This window comes from Acanthopagrus latus, chromosome 15, assembly GCF_904848185.1.
Source record: "Acanthopagrus latus isolate v.2019 chromosome 15, fAcaLat1.1, whole genome shotgun sequence".
Lineage (NCBI taxonomy): Eukaryota > Metazoa > Chordata > Actinopteri > Spariformes > Sparidae > Acanthopagrus > Acanthopagrus latus.
In genome coordinates this window covers 10,668,020-10,687,981 of record NC_051053.1, presented here as the reverse complement: position 1 = coordinate 10,687,981, position 19,962 = coordinate 10,668,020, and the positions used below count along the sequence as shown (strand labels likewise).

The following is a 19,962-nucleotide window of genomic DNA, read 5'->3' as shown; positions in this document are numbered from 1 at the left end:
GAAAAAAGACAGAAAGAATCTCGAATTGTCCTCGTGTTATGATTTCAATAACCTCTCTATTTACTCTTTGAAGTTGTTTTGGACACATCTACATGGTCAGTAACCGAACAATACTGTACAATAACACCTGTTTTTGACTGAAAAACACAGAGGATTATACATAGAGGATGACAATACATGGCTGTAACTTGGTTTAAGAAAGGTCAGATGTAGACAAAAATACATAATATGAAAGTCTTTTTAAAGGAGGATTTTTTTTCTACCTTCTTTCAGGGTGTTCAGGTTCTTATGCATGCAAAAGGTCTTGAAAGCTGAAAAGGTCAAAGTCTGTGGCGACAGAAGCTCCTCACTGCCACAGTAAACACTGCTTCTGAAGTGACTGAAACGCCTCGTCAGAAGTCCCACCTTTAATTCCATGACTTCTTGACATCACACTGCATCACCATGACACACATTTGCATAATTGATGCCTATATTCACGGTAGAAGTGACTCTTAACTGGAAGCTGTAAACACGATGGAGCGGACTGGAGACACTGAGCTAAAACAGAGAGGAAATACAGTGCTGCATGAAAAAACTGCGTTTTTTTATTATTATTATTATTATTATTAAAGCATGTTCTCCTCTGAATCAAATGATGGATAGCACCTGATGCTGACTGCTTGAGCAGGGTAGGATACGCTAAATAAATTTGAGAGTTCTAGGACTTTGAGGGTTCAACATCAGTGTTAGCCCAGAGCTCTACGATCAGTGCATCCTTAGTTCAGACAATCATCCAATCAGAATCAGACTGCATCGCCTCACTCATTGTTAATCCCCTCTGAGGACCGGCTAAATACCCTCAGTCGTAAATGTTAAAATGCTTTGAGACACCGCAAACCATCATCTCCACTGGCTCCTAGTCACTTCTAATTGCTGTTGGATGGGAGGGAAAGTCGGGGAATCCATTTGGCGCTTTGACGATGCTTGGGAGAGAAGGTTATTTGGTTTGAGATACATACTGTAGTGAGTGACAGGATCCTGAAAGACGGCTTCGATATTCATCAAACCACTCAGGGATGATTCACGTTGGTGTTATCTTGGAAAAGATTGTCCCCGTCAGGATGTGTTGTTTTTTTTCCCCCCCCTTCATAGGATGAAAGTGATAATGTACCCTGTGGGCTGTATAACGGGACTGTTTCGGTCTCCCCTGTGTACCGCACAACACCAGCGCCCATGTTCATTTTCAGAACTGTTTTTAACTCTCACTTGAATGATCCAAATCTCTCCCACAGTCATTTCTGATGGACCTGTATTCCTTGGGTGTTATGTAAACAATTATGCCGAACCTTTTTCCACAGTGCCACGCATTCACACATTTTTAGGTTATTATTTCTTAGACGTGAACTATGTTTGCTTGCGCTTTCATGTTTACATTTCCATTCTCATATTGACGAGCCATTGTTTACTCTCCCGATTCTGCTTTGTGTTGTTGTATCTTTCATTTGCATAACGACCAGTCCATCCATTTTTATGTTGTTGTTGTTTTTTTTCTTTTTCTTCTTCTCTTCTTTTTTCTCCCGTTCAAACAGATAAAAAGATTTCTATTGAACATGCAAGCCATCGTAAGTTCACCTTCTCCATGACTTCACTCTGCTTCATACTGTGTGTGTGTGTGTGTGCCTGTCCGTCTGTGTGCTCGTACACACGGTGAGTCCTAACATCTGTGTTCGCACGTGGCGGTGAATGCGTGCGGCGGCGCTCTGTGTCGAGCTCGTCTATCCGCGCTTTGTTGTCATCCCAGATCGCGCTCATTGAAGACGCGCCTCACCTTCTTGTCCGGCCTGCTTCTGAGTGTTGTTATCCTGTCTTGTCTGGCATGTTGACTAAGCCTAACATAGGTTTCTGAGCTGGCGCTGTGTTCGCACGTTGGATCACTTACATAACAGCTTGCTGCCACTGCCGTTTGAGGGAACAAAGGAGGTGCAATTACAAAAACACAAAAATTATCAGGTGGAATGATTAGACAAACTGCACTAAAACGCTGCATGAACAAGACACAATGGAGGAGCTAAATGACGGATGTCAAAGTTGAGACCAGACTGGAATCACTTGCTGGAGAAAAAACAGTCGATTTCCACCTTACTCTCCCTTAATCTTTGATATAGTTTTACATTTGAAGTGATGCTAATTCCTCTAGCTCAATGCGACGTAGGCTGAGAGGAGAGCAGCCACGGTAATGCACCTAATTCGCTATTGTTCCGTTTGTGGTAATAAGTGCGGACGGCTGTCGGATTCGGTTCTATCATGGCACGTGAGCACGGGAGCTCTCCTCTGCCAGCCTCCGGCTTTCCCCTCCTCTCCTCCACTCTCTCTTTCTTCTGCTCTCGCTGCAGCTCTGTGGTGTCTGCGTTTTTTTGTTTTTTTTTCTCCAAACTTCTTCCACATTCTCGCCTGCTCTTTCAACACAGGCCTTTTCCTCAAGCACAGCCACCCTTATCTCCCCTCTCCTCCTCACCACACTTATAATCCGTCTGTCCTCTCAACAAATCACAACCTTATCTAACTCCTTCCTATCCCTTTTTGCCAAATTGCCTCTCCTGCAGCTCCCTCCTCCTCTGTTTATCCGGCCTGTCTACTCCGTCTTTTTAGCTCTTCATTGTCTCCCGCCCAACCTCGCTTCTTGTCTTCTCCACTTTTTCTGCGGTGGTGTGACTGGCTCACGTGTCGGGGCCGGGTATGGCTGTGCTAGTGTTGGGGAGTCTGGGCTGAAGCAGGCCGCGGTGGTGTGCCTGCTGACCAGTCACAAACAATCACCCAGCAACCCGGCCCAGCGGGGCGCAGGTGAAGTTCTGGCCAACCGCGCCCCCCCCCCCCCCAACCCACCTCACTTAGACCCATGCCAACGTTTGTAGTCAGATGTGCCCCCTGCAGGCCGGGAAGAGCTGATGAAGAACGCGTGATGTGGTTTTGACTGAGCAAGATTTATCTTGAGCTTGATTGAAATTCACCAAACATTAAACGCTCACACTCATCCGCTTACTTTCAAGACTATTCGGTTAATGATTTAGTCTATACATGTCAAAAACCAACAGTCCACAACCCAAAGACTCTTCTTTCACCGTCTTAAATGGCAAAGAAGAGCAGAAACTCTGCAAATTCAGGAAGCCGCAACCAAAAAGATGTTTGACATATGACTGAAATGATTATTCGATTCCAAAAGTAGCTGGCAGTTAATTTTCATTTGAGAGACAGAGCTATCAGTCACTGTGATCAGTCTTCCTTTCCAGACTGGCAGTGATCGCTCTCCTCCCTAACTGGCAGCTAGGGTTAGCAGAAATTTGCGGTAACTCTGTTGATCTGCTACCTCCTATTTGTTTGGAATGACCTTAGACACTATGCCGGTCCTTATATTCCATAGATATTGCATCTTTGGCAAATCAACTCCATTTGATGTGGGTTGCTCACACCATGTCTATTACCTGATCCACCTAATGTGATTATTAACTCCCCCAGATCTGTGGATCTCTAGTATTTTCAGTCACAGTCTTTTAGTGCTTAATTAACTATTTTTAATTCCCTGACACTGTTTCCTTGCCGAGCTGTGATAGTGTGAAAGTGACACAAAAAGGGGAATTAAGCACCAAAAATACCAGTTGAGACGACTTCCCTTGACTGCTGAACACTCACATTAGCTTCTTCAGCTGAACTTGGATCACAGGAATCTCGTCGAGAGAATTATAGCAACCAATAACTCATTCAGTATATCATACTTATGGGCATGTCAGTATTGTTTTAAGATAGACTTGTGAACCTATACTTGAAGATTTCAATTTCAACTTTGGCTGCAACCACTGATTATACTCATTTTCAATTAATCTACTGATTCAATTTCAATTAGCCATATACTCTCCCAGGGCGCAAGGTGGCGTCTTAGTATTGGCTTTTGTCCGATCCAAAATCCAAAGATGTTAAATTTACAGTGAAAAACAGGACATTTCAAGAATGCAGGAACCAGCAAATATTTGTGATTTAATCTCGAAAGGTGATTTAAGAGTTTAATGGATTATCAAAATTGTTGTGCATATTCTGATGATCACTAATCCTTTAATCATCCCGTCACTTCCTGAGCTAAAATAACACATTTATGCACCGTTCTGCTGCAGCTGACTCTTTAACTGTATTTCCTTCCCCCTCTCATGTTTTTTCCCTTGTGTTTGTATCCCTGCATTCCCACATGTTGCTCTTTACGACGTCCTGACCGTCTGACGTTCTGTCCCTCCTCCAGCGCTGGCCCCAGGTATGGGTGTAGCGGTCTACGCCGGTCTGGTGGGGGCCCTGCTGCTGTGTGTGATCCTGGTGCTGTGTGTGGGAGTGCTCGCATATCGCCGTAGATGCCGCCATCTCCACGGAGACATCACCGACTCTTCGTCTGCTCTCACCGCCGCCTTCCACCCGGGCAATTACAAGCCTCCCAGACAGGGTTGGTTCACACACACACACACACAATTAATCATCGTGTTTATGTTCGCAACTTGTCTTATTGTTACTCATCTTCATAGAAGGACTTCTTCACGATTCATTTCAGTATCACACTGCTATTTATATCATCCCATAAATTAATTCTCTTTAACCATTATCTCCTCGTGCCGAGTCAGTTCTCCATTCTTTGCAGCGTTACATTTTTTACACTTGAAGCATTTGTCATGGATTTCCTTCTCTTGTTCCCGCCATCAAATATTAATTAGCAACATTAATCCATTTCACTCGCGTCACTTATGGCGCTCTGCCTGTGTCATTTTCTGGTGATAAGAGAGCGGCTCCCTTCTCTCCACAGATAACCCCCACCATCTGCATCCCTCGGCTCCTCCTGATCTCACGGCCACAGCGGGGGCTTTCCGCGGGCCGCTCTTTTCCCTGCAGCAGGGGGTCAACGACAGCCCCCACAAGATCCCCATGACCACCTCCCCGCTGCTCGACCCGCTGCCCAGTCTCAAAATCAAGGTGTATAACTCGTCCACTCTCTCCTCCCTGGAGCTCCCGGCGGACATGTGCTCAGACGGGGAGATTCTGAGCCTGAAGTCGGTGGGCACGGTGGGGAGAGAGCGCGACTACCACAGCCACACCCTGTCCAGAGAGCCCGGGCTGAGCACCAGCACCACCCTGGGTAATCTGGGAGGACGCCTCACCATCCCCAATACAGGTAACGCACGTCACATTTCACCTGCGGAAAAAAACGGAAAACTGAAATGAAAATCCACAGAATGGCGCTGTTTATTTAATCACACACAAGACGACTCACGGCGCCTTTCCTCCAACAGGTGTGAGTCTGCTGGTCCCCCCTGGTACGATCCCCCAGGGGAAGTTCTATGAGATGTACCTCATCATCAACAAGTGGGACAAAACGACGTGAGTGCCCTTCATCTTTACTCCTCGATCTCACTCGTCTTGTTTTGCAAAAACTACGAGGCAGAACAGACCTCGTTCTCACCTCAATCAGGAGTTTTTGCATGCGAGGCTCACCCACTGCGAACCGCTTTGGAAGTTCTATCACTTTCTCTGAGGATAAAAAAAAACTGGATTATCTTGTCTCAACTTCTCCTCTCAAATTGGCTTGGATTCATTTCTTGCCAATTTTGTGGAAGACTGTCATTCAGCGTGCCTCAAATACATCAATGCCGGCACATTCCGAACCATGTCGCAGCCATGATGTTCTTTGATGAGCGAAGTGTGATGTTTTGGCAACCGCTGCAAACACACGGTGGTCTCCATCTTTATATGTGTGTGTGTGTGTGTGTGTGACATTTACAGGCTACCCTCTGAAGGCAGCCAGACTGTCCTAAGTCCAGTAGTAAGCTGCGGCCCATCCGGTATGCTGCTGAACCGTCCTGTGGTTCTTACTTTGCCCCATTGTGCCCAGCTAGACACACCTACACCTGACTGGACCCTCACACTCAAGACACAGACGCACCAAGGAGCATGGGAGGTGAGGCGGACTCTGACTGGTACCAAATAGTGGATATCTTGTTGAGTGAAGTGGCATTGTTGAACTTTGATTTTTTTTTTTTTTTTTCATTTTCCAGGAGGTGCTGACAGTGGGAGAGGAGACTTTGTCGTCGCCCTGCTACTTGCAGCTGGAAGAGGAGTGTTGTCACGTTGTCATGGAGCAGCTGGGAACGTACAGCCTGGTGGGCCAGTCCTGCCCTCCACAGCCCGCCTGCAAACGCCTGCAGTTGGCGCTGTTCGCTCCAAGAGCACCCTGCCTGTCCCTGGACTACAGCCTCCGTATCTACTGCATCCATGACACTCCCCATGCACTCAAGGTGCTGCTCATGTGTTTGTCGCTCTCTGTTTGTGCCTGGTTAACTCTCGTCTTCACTCTTTCCTTATCTTCTTCTTGCCTATCAATGCAAACGCCTTTCTTTCTCTCACTTTGATGTGTAAATCAATCTGGCTGTACAGTCGTGGTGTGAATATTAATAAAGTTGAAAAGTTGATGGATAGTGGAAATCTGGAGGGCCATATTTGATACCTGTTAGCTAACGTTAGCATTCAACCACTACCTATTTCACATTTATGTTGTTTACATCCAGTGTGTTACACTTTGGAGCTTAAATGCACGTGTCCAAGATGTGCACTGATATTTTTAGATGAAGTTACAGCTCTTCATCGTTAACGGAAGCTAACGTTTTATCAAGTTGCCCGTGTTGTTTTACCTCGATGTGTAGCCCAACATCCCACCGGATTTTCGCTATCCATCATGTTTTCAGTTTCTGGGAAGTTTCCCACCGTGAGCTGATGTCAGAGGAAGACGGCCACAGTTTGAATGTGGTGTACAGCGAGTCAGCACTCCATCCAGACCAAGCTGGACTCGCTGGTGTTGAACATTTTGCTTCTTTCAGTCCTTTTTGCAGGAAGTGTTTGCACACCAGCCGTGGCAGTAAACATTTCTGGCTGCTGAAGTTCAAGCAGCTTTCAGACTTTTAGCTCTCGCACATTTCCACTTGGAGACAGCGACATAGAGGATGCAAAAGGCATTTTAATTAAGCATGTTTTGAAATGATAAAACCATAATGAAAGTGATCAGTCGAATGTGTCCCTAATCCCGTCTTTCTCCCTCCACCTCCTCTGTGCAGGAGGTGCTGGACTTGGAGAGGAGTCTGGGGGGAGTTCTGCTGGAGGATCCCAAGCCGTTACTGTTCAAAGACAGCTACCACAACCTGCGCTTGTCCATCCACGACATCCCTCACAGTCACTGGAGAAGCAAGCTACTGGCAAAGTATCAGGTGAGATGCTCAAAACGCAGCCAATACGAGACAACAGCAAATGTAGTGTTGATATAGTGTTGATATGATGTTCGTATCAGAATATCAGAATTCAGAATTCTGTCAGACTATTGACTCCTTAAAAACGAAAAACTCTGAAGCAAAAACTGCGTTCTGACAACCTCTTCATCCACTTCAGTGTAACGCCTGTTTTCTTGCAAAACACAGCAAGAGGACTTCCTTCTATTCACTGCTGCTGTAAACATCCAAACCCTCTGCTGCATTCTCTCGGCGGCGGCAGCGAGATTGCAGTCTGAACCCTCCCTGAATAAGTAAACAGGAAATCAGATAGTGGCCCTAATTTATGGACAGTGCACTTTAGAAATAAATTGTCCTCTGACACATGGGCACCCGGCTGGTGGAAACACCCCATATCAAAATAAAGCATGTTGCACTCTCCTTGAATGGAAACCGTGCTCTAGATCCCTCCTGATTGTGCGGCTCGGGACAAAGCCACTTTAATCAGAGTGCAGTTGTATTTGTTTTAGCTTTTTTTTAAAAACGTTTTTCTCTGTGAACAGGAGATCCCGTTCTATCACATCTGGAGCGGCAGTCAGAGACCCCTGCACTGCACCTTCAGCCTGGAGAGAGGCAGCCTGGCGGTGTCGCAGCTCGCCTGCAAAATCTGCGTCCGACAGGTGGAAGGAGAGGGACAGATATTCCAGCTGCACACAGATATTCAGGAGGTAATGGTGACAACCCAGATAACACGGATGAGAAAAGGAAAAAGCCACACGGCTGTGCCAAAAAATACAAAACTTCTCCTTCTCTCCCTCTCTGTCAATCCAGACTCTACCGCCACACTCGCCCCTCCCCTCAGGAGGCAGCTGCCTGCCTTCCTCTCAAGTGGGACCCTATGCCTTTCGCTTGCCTGACTCCATCCGCCAGAAGATCTGCGCCAGCTTGGATGCGCCCAGTGCTCGAGGATGTGACTGGAGACTACTGGCACGCAGTCTGGGCTTTGACAGGTCAGATCTGCCTCACATGTTGCCGTGTGACAGGAAGTTTTGGTCACGCTTTGGCTGCAGAGTCCAGTGTTGATAGTTGTTCCTACTGTCGACTGATTACTCTGAAGATTCTCCTCCGGCTGAGGTTCAGCTGTGTTGGGGTTAAGATTTGGCTTTAACGTGAACAGAATTCTAAAAAAAAAAACTGTGAAAAGTATTGTGTCTTTTGTTGGTTCTATAATGTATGACAGTAAACTCAGGAATATGATTCCGCAGCCATGCTTTTATTTTTGAGATATTTCACCTTGCTAACTAGCTAACCATGCCTTGTGAAACAGGGCAGTTCGTTTGGCATCTATATTAGACTGTCAAAATAAAGTAGTGTAAGTGGTATTTGTGAGAAACTGTGTGCATGACTCAAAGGGACAGTTCACCCAAAAATTATCCGTAGTGCTATTTATCCATCTTTTGGTGCGAGTCTCAGAGTTTAAGAGCCTGCCTTTTCTCAAACGTAATGGAACCAACTCAAAAGCTAACTAATCTGGCTTACGTTACTATTGCAAGTAGATGCACGCTTCTTTCCGTGAGGTGATGTGGTTGGCAGGTGTAGTTCCCAGGAAGAGTATCGGAAAACCAGAATAATCTGAAAGGATAAATGGCAGGCGGCAGGAAGTGTCCATTTAAAAATGTTTATAATCACTGTGGCCTTTTCTTTACATCCCGCCTTGTCTTTCTTCTCCGCAGGTACTTGAATTACTTTGCAACAAAGCCCAGCCCCACAGGTGTTCTGCTGGACTTATGGGAAGCTTGTCACCAGGCTGACGCAGACCTGGTATCTCTGGCGACCGCGCTGGAAGAGATGGGCAAAAGTGAGGTGCTAGTTGTCATGACAACGGATGGGGATTGCTGATTGGTCAAGGAAACGAGAGAGCAAGCAAGACATTTTTTTTTTCTTTTTCTTTTTCTTTTTTCTTTTTAATCCCACCGCCGTGATGAAATGAATATGCACACCCTGGCACAAACCACGAGCCCACAGAGCATTTTGGTTCCTCTCACATGTGCTGTATTACCTCTGCCTCATCTCCCGTCTTCAGCCTCTGTAGCTACACGCTCGCCCACTCCCGTGCGGGCCCGTCCCGCAATAACTGCGAACCCGATTCAGCTTGAATCCTCCAAAGCAATGTTGCATCTGCGAGACGCGAAACCAATTTGAGGGTACGAAGGCGTAAAATGGCTGTTAAGTCATCTGTCATACGCCGTTGTTGACTGTCTTCTTCAAAGATTGAGAATGGTGTTATTCTTGTATATAAATAACAAAGCTTTGGGAGAAACAATAAAGATCCAATATATTCGAGCCCAAACAAAACACACAAACGCTAACACGAGATTACACGCGTTCCCCGGGCAGCATGAAAGCGCATGGTTTGACACCATCTCACCTCATGGCAGGGGCTTTTTGATTTCTCCATCGTCACCCTGCGTGTGCAGCGAATGACGGGCAGCGCCGACCTGTCTGCAACCTCCTCAGGCTACAGACAAACTGGTCATTAACCACCTCCGAATCAGACAGGCCAGGATTTCTTGTCCGTCTGCTCCGACTCTAAATCAGGAGCCCAGCCTCTCGAGGTTCGAGGGTTCAAGCACGTCTCTCTGGGCTGAAAATAAAAAGCTGCCTCTTCTTCTTTTGTGGTGGTGGTGGTGGGGGGGGGGGATTGTTAAGTTTGTTTAAGAATTGGCAGATAACTAAACGTACTGACTCTTTATATTGTACCAACAAATGCCTCAAAGCCTTGGCATATCATTCCGACTCACAGGGGTGTTTCTCTTTCATCTCTCTTCGCATTCCTCTATCGCTCTGCCACACTCCTCCGATCTGCTGAGAATAAACTGCAGGAGAGCTTTTCTGGTCATCCCTTAAAAGTTTCCTTTGGGGAACGCTCTTTAAGTTATTATCCATATTTGTGGATTTTTTTTTTCTTCATTGCTGTTACACGCATATAGAAGCTGTTCTGTCAACTGTGCTTGTTCAGGCTACTGAGATGCTGTATTTTTGATTCTTGGCAGAGTTAGAGCGCACAGTGGATGTCTCAGTTGTGAGTAACAGAAACCATGTTCATCTGTTATTTTTAATTCAAATTGTAAAAATGTGATGCGTGAAACATGACTAGCAGTTGGTCACATGTCCAGGTGAATACACCGGAGGCGCTCTGCTTTGCCAGAACTGTTTGGAGATGAAGATTTCAAAAGTGGTTTGAATCAGCTCTGCAGCAAAGGACCAGCAGATTTACCTCAACAAAAACGGCATTATGTTTCGATCCATCCTATACGTGTTCATCAGACGCCCCGTAACTCATCATGTCTCCCCTGGTTCATTTTTATAACATATTGTTAACCTTTTTACTAAGCTGCCTGCTTTGTGGTCAGGGTCCTCGAGCTATTTGCATTATCAATATTGTTCTGTCAGCTCTTGTCCGACGGGAATCGAAATGCTGTTTTCACGACTTAAGTTCCGTGTGTTATCAAGTCTGTTTGTCTCCTCAAAGCAAAAAAGAAAAAAGTGTTCATATCTTTGAAACCACAAAAACCAAAACACAGGCAGTATCCCTCCTCTTCAGCAGTGAGTCATGTCACTGTTTTGTGTGAATGAACTGAAACTCAAGTGTGTGTGTGTGTGTGTGTGTGTGTGTGTGTGTGTGTGTGTGTGTGTGTGTGTGTTGAGTGGGTATATTTGGGCAGGTGGGTGTGCGCATTCAGTGCGTGCACATGCTTAAGATCTGTCATTTCTCTTTGTAAGTGCTATGCAAGTACAAAAGAAAAGCAAAGCATTTTGACTTCTTTTGTTTCCTGGAAGAGTAATTCTATTTTTTCAGATCAGGGCATCGACAGGGTTTTGATTTTGTATCTTAAAGTGGTTTTAAGGGTGGTTTAGCTTTTCTTTTTTCATGATGCTGTTCTCCTGGATCAGAAGAATTGGATCACCAACCAAGGAAGCTAACGCTGAAAAAGCACATTAGGGAGAACACAACAAAGTGCTTTGCAATGGCTACAAAACAAGTTGTGACTGACATCATGAACTCGTGCCCTGCAGGTCTTTGCCCGCAAGGAAATATCTGAACACAAAGGTTCAGAACTTTGGATCCCTGAACACTGCAGGACTATTTTCTTTGCTCAAATGTTGTCACAGAGACTGGCTAGCTGTAGGCTACAGTGTTTGTTCGTCCAGATTATCTTGAGTACCTGTTGGATCATTTATGCTGGAGCTGGACTGGACTCCGCCTCGCTCCCACAAAGAGAAGATTTTAGCCTTTGTTCAAAAAGACGGACATTTTTACAAAAAAAAAAAAAAAGCTAAATGGATTCAGTGACATTATTTTATCTCTGTAAAGAACCAATTGTAAATAAACGTCTAGCCTTCTTACCTGTAACTAAATATAATTTTTATGCAATAAATTATATTTCTTAGTTTAACAACAGTGTGTGTTTTGTTGTTATTGATTACATGTTGTCATTGCAAAACCAAACAATGTGGGAGTGGCTCGCATTAAATCCATAAACTAAATTGCAGGCTTCCTTGGAGCCACTCATCAGGACTAAAATCACCTTTAAATGGCATCTGTGTTTTTATCAATTACACCCCATTTTCTCAGAAAATGCAGAGCTACTCAACCTGTCCCTCTCTGCCTCACACCTCATTGGAAAAATTCCCTTTTGGTCCATTTAGCTTTGAACGCTTTTAACTGGAAGGCTGTCCGGCCTTCAAATTAACAAGGTTTTAGAGACACTAATAGTGGTCTTCAAGGATTGACTCCGGGCATTTAGATCGAGCAGGCTAACCTTAGTTCTTAGTTCTTTTCTTTTCTTTTTTTTTCTTTTTTTTTACGAGTGCGGGGTGAGTGGGGATTGGTCAGATTAGACTCTTACATCGAGAACAAATATCCCAGTGAGTCATCTGTGGTGAGTGTGCACTGCAGTATGGTCTTAATGGCCGGATATGCTTTGCACCTGTTTCATTAGATGTGCTCCTAATTGAGGACTGATAGCCCACCCTTCAGTGCATGAGTTAATTGAACCTGTATTCACAAAGTGGCAGTAAATAAAAGCAGATTGCAGCTTCAACCCAACCCCTCACCTCTGCACAGGATGTTTTTGGTCACCTGTTAATCAGCGAATTATCAGTGAGAGCACATTCATTTGAAGGCACGTTAAACCTGTCGCGGGAACATGCACGTCGCAATGCATTTGCAACGTGCAGTGTGAAAGGCTGACAGCAGTTACTTAAGTTCACAAAATCAAAAGTGATCATATGCATTGAAACATGCAGTATCTAGGTGTGCGTTGCAATGGGAATGGAATCAATGCTGAGAATCATAATTGCAGAATTTGTATGCTGCGAGGATTTGGTTTTAGGCTCCTGGTGGAATGGAGACAAAAAAAAAAAAAGAAAAGAAAAGAAACATTTTTGAGTGTGAAATTGGTGAAGATTGGTCCTGCAAATTAGATCTGTTGTTCCAGGGGGTGTAACAGCAGTTCAGCAGCTGTCAGGCTCCATATCTGAGAGTGACTCACTTGATAATGATTAGTTTATGTCCACTGGTGTCTGCTCACGTGTCACGGGGGGCAAAGAGAGCAGATTAAAATCCAAAATCATGGTGCGTCATGTTTGAATGTTAAGAACATTGTTAGTCTCCTTTTCTTTATTACACATGATGTTTTTTGCACTCCAAAGATGAGCAACAGCACGCTAACAGATATGCAGTCCTATGGCGCCCTCTCCTGGTCAACATGATGGGTAACCCTCATTTAAAAAAACAAAAAACAAAAACAAAACTAATTTAAACCCGTGAAGCATCAGGAAGAAGATGCAAAGACGATGATGAACAAACCTATGGAGGAATTGATTTGACTTAAGGTCAAAGGTCAGAATAATATATAGATCTTTTGCTTGGTTTTTACCTTAAAGTCAAAATTCAAGAGATTAAAGTACAATATTTCCAGATTTCATGTATGATAATAGATGATATTTGGAAATCTCAACCAAAGCAACTATTAACAACCAACAAAAAAGAAGCTAAGTGATCAAGAAAATGCAACACTCTTCAAAATGTGCATTTCAGTGTTTCACTTGGTTGTTTGTTCTGTGGTATGTCTGAATTTTGTTTATTTTTGGTCCCCAAAATGCAACACATTTCATTTGACCTTTATTTCACTATATCACTAATTAATTTCGAGTAGTTTAAATTAGATTTTAAATTAGATTTTATTTTATTGTTTGTGTTTCCCCCGCGACCCTGCAGAGGATTAAGCGGCGTACATAGAATATGTACAGATGATGGATGGATGGATGGATGTTTGTGTTTCTAAAATGACATATTGTTAGTTCAAATATATGCACATATGTAGAAAATAGTCAATAAAACAACAACAACAGCAAGTTATAATCATATTAATTATGATAAAATAATGATAATGATAACAGTAGATCTGAATTATATGGACAGATATCACCAGTAATTTATCTTTTTCAATTCATTCATTGTTTTTCTAAGAACGTGCTTTTATTTTAGAAAAACTGTACCGGAAAACAAGTAAACTCAGTAAGACTTCCGGTGTATCAGAATAATAGCGAGGATTACTTTTTACTTTCAATATTTTATTTCATTTTTTCAAAATACTTCTTGTATTGTGCTGGGAATGATCTTACACAAATTATTTGGTTTTAATGAATCACTCTTTTATTGAGAAAAAAATAAGTTTTGACTTGTGAGTCAGTCCGGTGGTTTAGATTTGTGTGCATGACAATTTTATTCTGAAGGCGTGTTGCCGGATCTTGTTGCTGCTGCTCACAGGCTGGAGGCTGCTCACTGTCAGCTGACCAGAAACCAAGAGAAGTTCGCCGTGAAATGGATTTCTGTGTCAGTGAAACACTCGTAGGACGGACAGAAGCGGCGCCCGGTGAAAGTCCGACAGTGAGGTACGTTGTTTGTTTTTATTTAATTAGCCCAGGGTTGGGTCGAGCGGGTTAGCTAGGCTGCTCGAATACGAACTTAGCTGAGTTAGCCTCTCAGGTCCGTTTACGTGTCTGTCTGACTAAACAAACAAAACTTGGACTTGTCTGTTGGCGTGAACACCCTGAACATAAACACCACGTCAGAATGAGCAGTTACCAAGCAGCGAGTAGTGACAAAAACTTGGTTAAAAACCAGCTGTCTGCCGTTACCAGAGGCACAACGGTACTGCTCAGGGTGTCAGGTTTTTGAAAGCATGTAATTGTTTTTTTTCTTGGCTAAGCATCATGTGAATCCTGGTTCCTCATTAGTGTTACGCATGCACATGATGCTTTAAGGATGCAAGGTCAGCTTTGTTCTGTCGCGTCCGTCTTCTTTTAACTCCCTTAAATAGTTCAAGTAATAAACCCATTGTGCAAGCAGGTTAGTAGGTCTATTTCTGTCAGTGGTAGACCTAAGCTCTCTGTCTCATGACTGCTCCTCTGCGCCTCAGTGCTATTATTTGTGACATGTGAGGTTGCAATTTTAAGAAAGGCTTGCAGATGAAAGTGAGATTAAACTGCAGTGACTGCTGAAAGTCAGGAGATTGGATCAAGCAAAAGACTGATTGCTGCTGTAGGAGAGAGCAGGAACACCAAGCCCAAATAGTAATGCCCAGTGAGAAAAGTCCTCATGTCACATTCCGTACCAATTTAATGAAACTGGTGAGTCATTGCCTGTTTTTGGAAGATGATTCCAAAGGCTAAATGTTCCTCCCTGTCCTGCAGCTTCACAGGACCTGGACAACAGGACTGATCTCTACCAGCTACAACTCAGAGATCTCTGCGGACAATGGCTCCACAGAAAACACAAGTAAACGTAAGCACCATCCGAACACCACTCATGCAATGCAATGAGATGCTTTGCTTTTTTTTTTTTTTTTTTTCCCAACATGCATTTTTCTTCTTTTCCTTCACAGCTTTCTCTTCAATACTTCCTGTCTTGTTAATCTGCAGCCTCAGACTTCCCTTTTCCCCCATCATCTTCACTTTCCTATATTCTGCTGGTAAAATGGACGACACGGAGCCAGTGCAGCCCAGCCTCAACTCCACCTATATTCCCAGTGCTGTCGGCAACCACCAAGTATCGGAGGATGAGGAGAGCGAGGACCAGGGCCCGTCGGCGTCACTCCTGCCCAAACATTCATCAGTGCCTCTGGCAGTGCGCTACAGTCCAAAGGACTCTTACAATTTGGTGTACATCATTTTCTTTCTGATGGGCATCGGCTCCCTGCTGCCCTGGAACTTCTTCATAACAGCCAAACACTACTGGCTGTACAAACTGAGTAACAGCACCGACCACAGTGGCAAGGAGGAGCAACATTCAGACCTCAGTGTGAGTGTGAGGGATACCACACATTCGTTTATTGTGTGTGTTTGTGTTTGTGTGTGTGTGTGTGTGTGTGTGTGTGTGTGTGTGTACAGGAAGATGCACATTAGGGCCATTCTGGGCACATTTCACAGTACCATGACTATCCTCTGAGAGATGTGAGTGTCCTTTTACATCTGAGAAAGATCACTTGTAACACATTTATACAATTAGAGACACCCAAAGGCTTGTTGAGGAAAGCCATGTTGAGGGAGAGAAAAAGCTAGTGTGGTCAAGTCGATCTTCTTCCAAACTAGGTAGAATTTATTTGTTTCAATAACCAGAATAGACAAGCGTGTCACAGAGGGAAATCTGCAGTTTGTTGTGATGGTTAACTACCAAAGACCGTCTTTCTGCAAGAAATTTGTCAACATGAGCCGGTTTTTGTAAGAACCGTGCAACTAAAGCCTGGTTTAAATGCAAGACAAGACAAATTCTCTTCTAGTCAGGGATTAATGATTTATTTGAGTTTTGAATATTTCGAATTGCAAATATAAGGAAGGATAGAATATAACAGAAGTTATGTTTTTATTTTATGTCCCCCCCCGTTTCACTTCCTCTTACTCCTTGTGAGAGACTATGCAAGTAACTTTTTGTCTTTCTTTAACTTTTCACAGGACTACTTTGAAAGTTATCTGTCCATCTCCTCCACGGTGCCCTCTGTGCTGAGTCTGGTACTCAACTATCTCCTCGTTAACAGGTTGATACGCACGCACACACACACAAACAAACATACACACATGCACACACACACACCTATCTGCGTAGTAATATTGTGCAGTTTGCTTGTTTGTTTGTCTCGGAATGTTTCTGTTACTTTCTCCCTGAACCTCTATATTTGTCATTTGTGTTGATGATAAATATCTTATGATGTCATACTTCTGTGGATACAATCGGTATTTTACACATATTGTTCCACAGCACAGAACATGCGCTTCACTTTTGCTCACGTTGATGAGGAACTGAGGAACTTCTTTGTGTGTGCTGTGTCTGCAGGTTGTCTCCAAACGTGAGGATCCTGTCATCTCTTCTTGTCATCCTGCTGGTGTTCGTGCTGACCACGGTGCTGGTGAAGGTGGACGTGTCCAACGGCCAGATGGAGTTCTTTATCGGCACGCTGTTGAGTGTGGCCGTCGTCAGCGGAGCCTCCAACCTCTTCTCTGGCAGCGTGTTCGGCATCAGCGGGCATTTCCCTATGAGGATTTCTCAGGCACTTATATCAGGTACTCATTTGAGTACTCATTTTTGGTCTGTAACTTGTCTTTGTCATCTTTATACAATACCTTCATATCAATACCTTTTGTAAATTGGTGATCTTAAATGGTGTGTCTATCTGTGTATGGACACAATGCTGAAGGCAACCAGAGGATAGGATATAACAGGCTATGAGGTGTTGAAATTACATGACAACTCTGGAGTGGTTTGGAGTGGCCCGTGAAACGTGTTGCATGTCATCCCACTCCCTCCCTCATATCCTGTCAGCTGTCTACTGTATTCTCTAATGAAGGCAAAAAAGATTGATGTATTGGATTAGTTATATTTAACATACACAGGTCATTACGGTGAGACATAAAGCAGCTCGAGCACCTCCTGTGAGCTGACTCCACATGTTGTTTGTCTCAGGTCAGGCCATGGGAGGCACACTGAGCGCAGTGGCATCGATAGTGGACCTGGCAGCGGCGAATGATGTGACAGACAGCGCTCTGGCCTACTTCCTGACAGCCGACGTCTTCATCCTGCTCTGCATTGTCGCATATCTGCTGCTGCCCAAGCTGGCGTATTCAAGGTCGGTAGCAGCCAAAGATAAACACACAACACACACACAGACACACACAATATCAGACGCACACAGCCTGTCAAAGCTGTACTTTTATTTGCAGGCTTAGGTGATGTGATGCAAATTTTGGAAGTATTTCTTTATAGTTGGCTGCCAGGACAGGGAGTAAACACAAAGTTACCTCTGTCCTGTCTGTCACTTCTTAAGAACTGTTGCATCAAAATCCAACACACACACTAAATGTATAGAATGTCTTTTTGTATTTTTTAAAAAAAAAATGTATTTTATTGAAATACATTTTCACAAACCAACATTTAGCATCTTATTTTGATATATTTGATAAACAAGTACTTGTCATTTGTAAAAGATACTCTTTAATGGATTTGTACCAGTTGATACATTTTAATCCTTAACAGCGATGAATCAATGAATGATTAACGTCCTCCTATGAGTTGTGAAATCTACTTTGATCTGAATGTGGATACCATAGATTATAGTTCATTACTGTGTACTGTTGTGTGATACAGTATTATTCTTTATATGACCACTAGGTGGCGCCAAAGTGCATTTACTTCTGAATAACCTAAACTGTTTCAGTTAATTTGTCTGCATTTGAAATTTGCAGCTACTGTCTTATTTAGTTCAGTAGCAGTACATATCATTACAATCAATCAACAATCATTATTTTAGTTTAATTTAACTCTATATTTAACACAAGTTGGACTGATGCTATTAGAAAGTTATTTAACACTTAATTGAAGACAGCATTGTGATCATGTCCTGATAAAACTGCTGTTTAAGGAACAGATTAAGTACATCTTGTCAAAGTAAAACTATGGTACAAAAATAAGATGAATCTAGAAAGAGTATAATTTAGATGAAATTTTAGATATACCTGTGGTTATTCTGAAAAATGCTGCGCTCTTCTCCTATTCTCTGTAGACACTACATGCTAGCAGCAACATGCGGAAGTCCAGGAGTGATAAGTGAGGGAGGAGCAGCAGAAGGCGCAGAGAAAAGCGTCTCCGTCCCTCCGCTGAAGCCTATCCTCAGGAAGACGTGGGTGCTCGGCCTGAGCGTCTTCTACGTCTTCTGCATCTCTATCATGGTGTTCCCTGCAGTGTCCTCGGGGATCCAGTCTGTCCACAAAGACAGCAGCAGCCCCTGGACCACCACTTACTTTGTGCCCCTCACCAGTTTCCTCCTGTACAACGTGGCAGACTTCTGCGGCAGGCAGGCCACTGCCTGGCTGCAGGTCCCCGGTCCCACCAGCCGAGTCCTGCCTGTGCTGGTGTTGTGTCGCTCTGTCATGTTGCCGCTTTTCATGTTCTGTAACTACCAGCCGAGGGACCACCTCCACACTGTGCTTTTCACCCATGACGTGTTCCCTGTGGTCTTTAACTGCCTGCTCGGCCTCTCTAATGGCTACCTAGGCACGCTGCCAATGATCTACGGGCCTAAGGTGGTACCTCGCGAGCTGGCAGAGCCCACAGGAGTGGTCATGTCCTTCTTCCTCACTCTGGGACTGGCTGTTGGATCAGCTTTCTCAGTGCTTATTGTGCACGTCATCTGAGCAGCCAATGATTTACAATGGTTTATTTGAGCTATGCAGCAGACAGTAGCTGGACAGTGATAAAATGTAATGAAAAGTGCAAAGGTACAACAAGTTCTCTGCCATGAGGGAAAGGTGCTGTTCGTTTCCACAAGCCTTAATTCCTTCATACCTCACATTAATGGTTTATGTTTACAAAGAGCTGCAACTATTCATCAGTCCCTAACCATTTTAATAATTGATCAAGCAGTAATGCCAAAGATTTACTGGTTCCATCCTCAAATGCAAAAGAAGCAATCTGGAGACCTAACTTTGGATTTTTTTTCAGGATTTGACGTTTTATAATCAGAATGATGAATCAATTCATCCTGAAAACGATCTGCAGTAATAACTGATAATGAAAGTAACCCTAGTTTACACTGACATAGCTCTTGATGCAAAACTCAGGGCAGTGTACACTGTGACTCTTGGTGTCTGCATATCAGGGAGTTGCTCTCAAAGCATTAGCAATCGGTACAGTCCATAAAGGATACTTGAATTAACACCAAAGCTTTTATTTTATAAAGCTAATTTTTTTTTACATTACATAAATTCAGCATATAACTACTGATTTAACATTTGTGGTATGTAAGTCTGTTAAGGGGTGTTTGTCATTTCAGTTAAAACTCAAACACAGCTGGAAAATGCGGCTAATAAATTGTAAATAAACACACGGCTGACTTGTGTCAGTTGTTTGTAAACCTTGTGAGTTTGATCAGACTTAATAAACTGAACATTGATGTTAATCAACTCTGATTTCTGTCCTCATTTTTAAATGTGCATGGGAGTTGCAGTCTGCGGGATTCATTTCACACTAAGGCTGTTTAATACATTTGCAGATAGAAATAAACCTTTAACTATATCACAAGCAGGTAATTGTAAACCCTTCAGACAGAAATAAGAACATACTTTAAGTTCAAAGACCTGGACA

At 43.6% G+C, this 19,962-nt stretch overlaps 2 protein-coding genes across 4 annotated transcripts in view; both read left to right on the top strand.

Moving 5' to 3' along the window:
• The window catches only part of unc5b (unc-5 netrin receptor B), a 54,584-nt gene extending 42,860 nt beyond the window's left edge, over positions 1–11,724 (top strand). The window contains exons 8-17 of one of the 2 annotated variants that reach the window (XM_037124894.1): positions 1,572–1,604; positions 4,268–4,462; positions 4,817–5,182; positions 5,301–5,388; positions 5,791–5,965; positions 6,063–6,302; positions 7,116–7,265; positions 7,826–7,990; positions 8,094–8,272; positions 8,996–11,724. In XM_037124894.1, coding sequence (XP_036980789.1) covers positions 1,572–1,604; positions 4,268–4,462; positions 4,817–5,182; positions 5,301–5,388; positions 5,791–5,965; positions 6,063–6,302; positions 7,116–7,265; positions 7,826–7,990; positions 8,094–8,272; positions 8,996–9,161 — 1,757 coding nt within the window. In that variant the 3' untranslated portion in view covers positions 9,162–11,724. The remainder of the gene's footprint in view (positions 1–1,571; positions 1,605–4,267; positions 4,463–4,816; positions 5,183–5,300; positions 5,389–5,790; positions 5,966–6,062; positions 6,303–7,115; positions 7,266–7,825; positions 7,991–8,093; positions 8,273–8,995) is intronic. The other variant, XM_037124895.1, reaches the window with a different exon arrangement.
• A 2,280-nt stretch (positions 11,725–14,004) lies between these two features.
• On the top strand, positions 14,005–19,787 carry slc29a3 (solute carrier family 29 member 3). 2 transcript variants are annotated; one of them, XM_037123734.1, is made up of 7 exons: positions 14,005–14,222; positions 15,024–15,114; positions 15,252–15,630; positions 16,281–16,363; positions 16,660–16,886; positions 17,287–17,449; positions 18,383–19,787. In XM_037123734.1, exons 3-7 carry the CDS (start codon positions 15,307–15,309, stop codon positions 19,011–19,013), a joined length of 1,428 nt encoding a protein of 475 aa, XP_036979629.1. In that variant the 5' UTR covers positions 14,005–14,222; positions 15,024–15,114; positions 15,252–15,306; the 3' UTR covers positions 19,014–19,787. The 2 variants fall into 2 exon arrangements, with proteins under 2 accessions (XP_036979629.1, XP_036979628.1); XM_037123733.1 differs by having other exon boundaries at positions 14,006–14,222; positions 15,215–15,630.
• The last annotated feature ends 175 nt before the right edge of the window (positions 19,788–19,962 follow it).